The sequence below is a fragment of the Nematolebias whitei genome, chromosome 5 (genome assembly GCF_014905685.2).
Source record: "Nematolebias whitei isolate Nwh7 chromosome 5, NemWhi1, whole genome shotgun sequence".
In the NCBI taxonomy this organism is placed as follows: domain Eukaryota; kingdom Metazoa; phylum Chordata; class Actinopteri; order Cyprinodontiformes; family Rivulidae; genus Nematolebias; species Nematolebias whitei.
The window spans coordinates 37,472,982-37,482,109 of record NC_056502.1 but is presented as its reverse complement, the minus strand read 5'-3'; the positions used below and the strand labels follow the sequence as shown (position 1 = coordinate 37,482,109).

General features: G+C 42.1%; 1 protein-coding gene across 1 annotated transcript in view; it reads right to left on the bottom strand.

Moving 5' to 3' along the window:
- LOC119410401 (proprotein convertase subtilisin/kexin type 6-like) overlaps window positions 1–9,128 on the bottom strand; it is a 300,210-nt gene continuing 291,082 nt past the window's right edge. Inside the window, exons 17-18 of the mRNA XM_037677312.1 lie at window positions 155–324; window positions 1–6 (exon numbers count right to left, since the gene is read on the bottom strand). Coding sequence (XP_037533240.1) covers window positions 1–6; window positions 155–324 — 176 coding nt within the window. The remainder of the gene's footprint in view (window positions 7–154; window positions 325–9,128) is intronic.

The following is a 9,128-nucleotide window of genomic DNA, read 5'->3' as shown; positions in this document are numbered from 1 at the left end:
TCACACCTGAAGTTGATCAATGCAGATATGTCCAGGGGGAAATTGAAATCCATAGGAAATTAGGTGAGCTCAGTGATTTATTGGAACAGTAAATCACAGTGTGTGAACGATGTGTGAAGCGTGTGGGTTTTTAACTCTGTGTACAGTACTGTACCTGGGCTTTGGCAGGGAGAGTGATGTCAGCAGCCTGCACCTTCCTGTCTCTTTCCATTTGGTAGACCCACTGAAGCAGATCCAGAGGAGGGGAGGCGTTCCTACGGTCCAACCCGCTGTGAGGGATGGGGTGATGTGACCCCATGTACACAAGGCTGTGCAGGGACATCTCTAAAATGGAAAGAGGAAGAACGGAATATTACTGACCAAAGATCAAGCACATCTTTCTTAAATGCTCCAAATTTTTCATCCGTCACTGATTAAAACTCTGCGCTGATTTACAGTGCAGCTTGTTTCTTGGTTATCTACATTGAAACAGCTTTTTTTCTTTGTGCAGAATAGAATCCATGAGGAGCAAATTAATCTCCACCTTTATCAATAGTGCCTCACTGGGCTGCGGCTGAGATTAGATGGTGACACACTTGTGAGAAAGCGTGAATTTTCTGTTGCAGTCTCACTGATTTCTGTTTGTCACCTTGCACAGGAGAGCACCCACACAGGTGCCACACACCAGCTCCAGTGCTCTAAAATTTACAGAAACTAAACTGAGATGTTGACTGCAACAACTTTGTGACTCTTCTGAGGAAACTTTGTCTCAAGTATTTTTGAACAAGTCCAAACTCAAGGAACAAACGAAGCCTGTGTGACTCGCGCAAGAAAAACCCCTGCAAACGTTTTGAGACATTTTGGAGGCTTCCTTGCAAGTCACATGCTTTTTGCCAAATAGTGACCAGCAGTAGCATCCCAGTGAGATGTACTAGCTTTAGAGCAAGTGTGAAGTAAATCATTGTGAGGCAAAATGTATTTCCTAATTGACTGATCTGACCAGTTCTTCTTGTTGTTGACAGGCTCAGTTTGCATCACAATGAAAAAAGTTCAGACTACGTTTTTAAAATTAGCATTCATGCTGAAAATACTCAAAAGTGCTTATTTCGCTAACGTTATGATTTATCTAAAAACAGAAATGATTGTACCTTTAAAATGCAGCAAATTTTAAAGGAACCTGAGGTTTCTACATAGCTACAGTGGTCTTAAATGGGCCAAAACTTACAAAAAAATAACCATTTTTTAAATTTAAAACCTGTGTTTTGCACAAGTTTTATTTTATTAAGTGCTGAATCTGACAACTTTTGATGTTCATATGCTTTTTTGATGCTTCAGAGTCTGAATCTGTGTGACAAACACTGGGCTTCTCTGGAGGTGTTGGGTTCGTCTATAGGTCAGGGGTCTGCAACCTTTACGATCCAAAGAACCATTTCTGCCCCCTCGCTCACTAAATTAAAATGTCCAGAGCCACAAAACTTACCCCAACTATGATCATCTACTGGTGGCCCGTGGACCACTTTAAGTTTGTTGCAGGAGGCTTTTTCAGGCCAGTAGGACTGACATAAAAATATCTAATGATTTTAAACATTCAATTCAAAAATACTTTATTAATCCCAAAGGGAAATTAATTGTTGTTGTAGCTCATCTTGGTTTCATTAGAGTTGTTATAGATGCTGATGGCTTTGGGCAGGAAGGATCTCTTGTAGCAGTCCGTCCGACAGCAAACTTAACTGGCGGTGTCGGGGGACGATCTTGGTCCTCCCACTGTCACGAGCCACGTTTCCCGCCACCTCCAAGATCTCAGCTGTCAGGGACTCGAGCACAGCCTCTAGGTAGACGGGAATGCATCCACGGCACCTCATTTTCAACTCATTTGGGATTTGGGGCTGTAGTTGAGGTATTATTTGAGCTTTTGAGATGTTAATCAGCAGCTCCCAGTAGTAGAAAACCAGCTTGTCGTTATGGTTACGCATCATAACAAATGTCCAAAAGTAAAAAAAAGTTTCAGTAAAAATCCTTCCAGCAGCACAGCTTCTGATACCAGAGGAAGTAATCATCTGAAAAAATCAATTTACATCCAGAAAAAAAGAGGAATTAAAGTTTTCAAAAGCAAAATCTCAGAATGAATGTAAGAGAGCTACTCCAACATGCAGCCACCTTGAGCGGCGCAATTCTGGAATTCATTGATATTTTTATATTTAAAGACAAAGGAAAAGACAGGATTATTGTAAAGAAAAATGTATGTTCATAGTTTTTACAAATTAAAAAAAAATTAAAGAGTGGTGGCACAAATTTCAGTTTACATATCCAATGTACTGGTAAGTTTTATTCGTTCAAGGCAGTCAAATTTGTTCATAATTTTATTATTAGTAAGACTGAGCGTTAGGGGATCCAAGCAGTTACCGGAATGCAACCTGTCAAAATAAGAGAGTTCCCAGATCCTGTTCTGGCAAGATCCGGCTCAAATTAAGCCCTTTCACACAGTGATAGCTGAATTTGGGCACTAGGAACCCCCGTGACCCGAAAAGGAAGAAGCTGGTAAAAAATAATGGATGGATAGATGGAAGGATGGAAATTTAAACAATGAGCTATGCAAGTCTAGTGTTTGTTTGTTTTTTGTGGAAAAATTAAGTATCCTACTTTAAAGAAATAAAGCATAAAGTTAAAGTATATTTTACTCCTTATATTAGTACTAGTATTCACAAATTTGCAAAATCAATGACATGAAACTGTTCAAACTGGCAGTGGTTTGTCCGTGTTGGTCAAAGCTTGAAAGAGCCGCTGCAGAGGAACCAAAGAGCCACATGTGGCTCCAGAGCCACAGGTTGCAGACCCCTGTTCTAGGCCAAAGACAGATGTTTGTTGGATTGAGATTTCTAAAGTGGCTTTATATACGTGCACAACATTTGTTTCGTCGTGCAATTTCACCTTGCAACCAACATGTCTGTCTCAGTTGGCTCTGACGCTCATCCTCCTCCACAGGAGAAATAAATATTACACCAACAAAATAGGAAACTAAAATCTTGCTTTATTTAAACCATCTATTAAGGTTTTAATCCCAATTTAATCCCTTCTAATGAAGAAGCATTAACATTTCCTGGACTTACAGAAAGGTTTAAGCAATTAAGCAGGCACACTTAGAAAACAATATTTGTATTCACAACTGATTAGTTGTGTGAGCAAATAAGTTAGAGACAGAGTTTATGTCTGAATATTAAAGAACATCCAGGATAAAAAAAAAATCAGAAATGCAATTGAAATAATGCATATCTCCTCCCAGACTGTTATTTTTTCATTTTCTCCAGGTACACTGCTTGTGTTCTTCTATCTTGTTTTTGTCCAGCTTTAATTGCTTTTTTCTTACAGAGATGAAGAAAAGACAACAACAAGGCAGGAAGGGCTGCAGCTAATGGAGAGGCTGTAATTGTGAATGGAGGCATTCATCTGGAGACATCGTCCATGAATTGTGCCTCACAATACCAGCAGCACCAGGCTGCTCAGATCACCAACCTAACACGCACGCACGCATGCACGCACGCACGCACGCACGCACGCACGCACGCACGCACGCACGCACACACACACACAAAACACACAAAACACCGAGCCCTCAGATCACTGGTGCTTAGAGGAGGAACGTAATCACACCTCCACAGAGAGAGACCCTCTCAGGAGGGGAGGAGAGGAGCTGGAGGGGAGGAAGGGAAGAAGAGGGAAAGAAAATGTAGAAGAGGAGGTGAGGAAGGGGGAGGAGAAGAAGGAGGAAACCAAATGGTGAAATTGATGTTTTGTACCATTTGATTTGGACCATGGAGCCCTAGAGGCAGATCAGATACAGCTATACACACACACGTACGTACGCACGCACGCACATACATACGTGATGATCACAAATAAATAAACAACCAGAAATTCTGTTGTGCGCCACAAATAAGTTGAAACAAACGTGTACAAATATGCATGCAATCCCATAAAACAAGCAGAATGATTCCCCACACATAAACACATATACATGCTGGTCAGCCTTCATGTACACCCCCTCCCCCCCCCCCCCCCCACACACACACACACACATACAGGTGTATAAATGAAGAACCTGCATCTTTTTGAACAGTATGTATTTAAATCCTAAGCGCTCAGAGTCGCCTCTTTCTTCTACCTGCTGAAACAGGCTTCAAACACTCTCCCTCTCATCCCCGAGCCAACCGAACGCCATTAAGTCAAAACAGACTCAAATGAAGCTAAAAAAACACTCACAAAGCCTCTGGTGCAGTAACAGGAGAAAAGAAAAACTTCTCATCTTGGTAAGGTGAGACGAGACGCCTGTCAGCATGGTGCCTCCTGCTACTACAGAGAAACATCAGGAAACAACAACTCAATTAAACACACTCTCCCTGTTCAATTACTGCCACATAATCACTGCAATTTACCTTCACTCGCCGCACAGCCACCAAACAAACACACACGGGGGCGAGCACACTCAGGGAGGTGGAGACAAACACACAGGAGGACACGGCTGGATCACAAAGACAAGCGAGCTGACGCTGCGGCTTCGTTATGCACTTGGTGGGCATAAATGTAGGTAGGAAGCAGTTTAAGTGGACAGCTTATTCACTGTACCGTCATAAAACAACTAGCACTCAGAATCCAAACAGAACCTTGGCTATCACATTGTCTCTCTTATAAATAAGTCTTTCTAATTAAATTTTAAATGAATGAGGAGTCAGTGGATTCGATGACTTCTGATGCTCCGGTAATGAGCAGAAAATCATCAACTCTTGCTGTTTTATCACTGGATACGAGTGAGGAAAGAGTAAAAATCCCTCTACTTCAACAGTCCCCCGTTTTAATTTAGTCACTTCAGAAGTTTTATGAAAGGCATGCATATTTATTAAACTATCCTTCCTAGAAGCAAGTTTGATTTAGTCTCCATAAAACAGGAACAGTGACATGCCAGTTTGAATAAAACACTGGGAACAAAAATCTCAAATCTGCTCACAATGATTTGCACTCACGTAGGAATTAAGCTCCTCCGTGAATCGCCTCCTTATCGTGGTGGAGGAGATTGTGTGTCTGAATGATCCAAGGAACTATGCTGTCCGGGGCAATCGCTGTCTTCCAAAGCAGATTGGTCCTATAGGTGTCAGACCAGATGAGGAGTGATTGAAAACACTCGTATGGACAGATGATGACAAGGAGCTCAGTGTCCCCTGTCTGGACGTAGGTTACTGGGGCTCCACCTTGGAGCCAGGCCTGAGGAGTGGCTCATAGGTGAGTACCTGGTGACCGGACCTCTACCCATGAGGCTTGGTCAGGATCAGTCCGAATGAGTATATGTGACCTTTGTTATTCAGCCCGACCTGGAATCGGACCGGGCCGGGCCGGGCCGGGCCGGACCATAATAATGTGCGGGCCGGTCTCGGGCTTTGATGAGGTTTTACGAATCATACAGCAGAAATAAAACTAAATAAGAATGCACAATATAAAATTGTGTTGATCTACTTGTAGAGGAGGAGGCAGGTCCGACCGGCCGGTTTAAGAGGTAAAAAAAGTTGAGTTAAGCTCAGATGGACAACCTGTCACCGGCCGCGTACGTCCCCTGACCCACTGGTAGAAATGGACTGGAGACCAGTCCAGGGTGTCCCCCACCTCTCACACAGTGATGGCTGGACATGGGCACCAGTGACCCCCACTACCCGAAAAAGAAGAAGCGAGTAAAGATAATGGATGGATGGATTTGCTGATCACTGGCTGTGTGCGTCTCCACACTTGCTGTCATCTGCGGTGAAGGAAGTAGCAGCATCTACAAAAGCCGAAGCGAGCAGCGCGTTCAATTAAAATAACCTTGTTCTATATTTTTCCAAATAATTTTGCTCTAAACTATTTTTGTTCATCTGTATAATAGTCTCTCTTTAGAGTTGACATTTTTAGGCTATTCGCTTTGTATGTTAATATCCATTTGGTGAAACAAGAAATCTTATATGTTCCTTTCTTTGAAATACATTTTTAAACTATCATGTCAAACTGATTTGTTTACAAAAGCAGTAAAAGCTTAATAAATACAATGTCGTTTTTTTCCGGGTCCGGGCCTACAGTTAATTTGATCGGATTGGTTCGGATTCGGAACAAATGACTACGGGCTGGTGCTGGGTCGAGTCAGATTTTTTAGGCCCGATTGCAACTCTACACCTGCAGGAGGGGCAATACAAGTCGGGTACACAGTGCCATGGGTGACAGCCCAAGGTGGGGACTTTGGCTCTCTTACCCTGACTTACCAAAACTTGCTCTTGGGACATGGAACATAACCTCTGGTGGGGAAGGAGCCTGAGCTTGTGCATCAAGTTGAGAGGTACCGACTAGATATAGTCGGGTTCATCTTAATACATGGTGTGGGCTATAGAATCAGTCCCAGTGGGACAGTCAAGGGAGGTTTTATCCAGACATGTCAGGAACAAGTGGAAGATGATGGATAGACAAGACAGAACTAAGCAAATACAGTGATGCAGAGAGAATATGAGTCAGGAACTGACTGTCTGTGGTTACAACCAACCTGAAAGGTATTGTTCCGTGTGACCTTTGTTATTCTGCAGGACAGTCTAAAGTTTTTGCATTTTCTCAACGCAGTTTTCAAGATGAAGTTTCTTGATGCCTGTTTTCAGATGCTGGCTGACTTTAATTTACTTTTCAGTTAGTTTGAACCCACTATGCTGGCTCAGGAATGACGCAGTTCCTTTGTGCATCTATTTTGCTTTTCCTGCCCTGACTGTGTGTGTGAGAAAATTGTCATGTTAAAAAATGAAGCTGTTGCTTCAAATAGTCAATGGTACTTGTTCATGTGGTTTAATTAGTTTGATCAATTTTTAGAAGATTACCAGTGGTGCTGGCTGAAATGTAGCTCCGAGCTAAGACAGAGACTCCACTCTTTTTCAGACAACTCTCTCATGACCTCTTCTTTACATAATAAAAATTATTTAATTTAAAAATACACAGTTTGATTATTTACTCCATAAGACCCTTAGCAATTGACTTACAGTATAGTTCTTGTATAATTTGATGTACGATGAATTTAGTTTTCTGTTTCACGTCCTTAAAATGGTTTATTGACAGTTTTACTTCTGAGCAGGTTTTGATAGAAGTAGAGAGACAGATGTATCTCCCAGGGTATTTTCAAAGGCATCTCTATGAGGTGCTGGCAATCTATTGTCTATTCGTGTGTGTATTGCCAAAGGTCATACAGTACACCAGGCTCAGCCTGCAAAAAATCTGGCTTCCCGGGACCCATCTCTCTAAACTTAACCCTTTGACTGTCTTTAAACCATTCTCTGACCATAACCCCACCCTTTGACCCTGTACCTAGCCCCGACTGCCAAGCCTAAACCTGGACCCTGACAGGAACCCTGGGCCCATCGCCCACATAATACTCTCCCTAAAACCTTGGTGGAGAGAGGGCATAGCTGGAGGCCTGGGTGGGGGTAGTGTTCGTGCAGGGGACCTGGCACAGTGATGGACTGTGGTTTACAAATGGAAGCACAAAGTTCCAACATTTGTCCTTGAGGATCAAGCATGTTAAAAACAAATATGCCAGGATCAAGTTAGAAAACAAATAGACAAAAACGCAAACAAACAGATAAACAAACAAACAAACAGATGACAAGCATAACTATTGTCACAATGCTATAATGCTCATTGAAAAGTTCCTTGGACTAGAGTCCAAACGTCTGCTTCTAAATGGAAAGTTTGGGCCAATCTGATCAGAATTTAACACATAAAGCTGCATGTACGTGAACCCAGCATACAATCAGTGTTTTTAGTCTAATTTAGGGTCTGCAAAGTGCTTTATCATTTCTTTCTAATTCACACACCATGATGGACTGGAGATCTGTCCAGGATGTACCCGGCTGACCCTGAGCAGGAGTAACTGGGGATAGAAGATGGATGGATGTTCATACATACTGTTATCCTGCATTTGCACTTTGTAGAGACAGTATTATTATTCTCAGGTGTGTACCAAAACACCAACCGGGGAATAATGTGTAGGTACAATGTCTTGCTCAAGAGCACTTCACCAAGCTGAGGTTTCTTAAGATCTACTATATCTGATTTTCAGTGAAATTCTTGTATATAAAAAAAAGCATTGGGTTTAAATCTTTCTTCTTCTTTCGGCTGCTCCCTTCTTCAGGGGTCGCCACAGCGAACTAAGTCGCACGAAGACTTGACGATTATTTTTACGCCGGATGTCCTTCCTGACACCACAGACCACCGAGCTACCACAGCCCTCTGTGTGGAGCAGAGAGCTGCTACCTAGGACACCCGGAGGAGCAGATGGTGGGGGTTAAGGACCTTGATCAAGAGCCCAGAGTGGAGCAAACAAGGGTGGAGGCAGGTGTGGGTGTGTCACATATCCCCACCCACATCTTCATGTTGTCGCACTGGGAGTTGAACCGGCGATCTTCTGATCACAGGCCCACCTTCTCTAACCTCTGCGCCACCACTCCCCTCATTGGGTTTGAATCATTGACCTTCCAATTAGAATACAACCACTTTACAACGAAGTTAAAGCTGCCACAGACTGACACGCTTTATTTAAACAGTTTATGGCATGTTATATAAATTAATTTATAATTAATTATAAGGAAAATAACATGATATTGATAGATATTTTAGACAATAAGTGCATTTTTCATTCTTCCATGACTTTTATTATTGATGTTATCCATGGTGAGCTGAGCTCATAGGTTATCATAACGGCTGCACAATGAGAGAAAATGCAAACATTAAAATCACAAGCGTCTGTGGAGCAGTCTAAAGGAACATTTGTGTTTTTATGATGCTAAAAACAAGTATTTGGTCAACTTGTTTTGTTAATCTAAATACCTGTTGATTTTAGCTTTATTTGACTTGCAAGCAATTTATTTTCCATTTGACATTAAAACATTTGGCACCGAAGATAAATTAATCTTATTTAGAAATTATTAACACAAAGCTGTAACTGTGGGGGATGTTGAGAACAGCCAGAAAACAGAAAAAGCACTTCCAAATGATGTCAGCAACAAGACGGAGTAATATCAGCACTACAGGAACCTGTGAATGAGGTGTGTGTGAGTGTGTGTGTGTGTGTGTGTGTGTGTGTGTGTGTGTGTGTGTGTGTG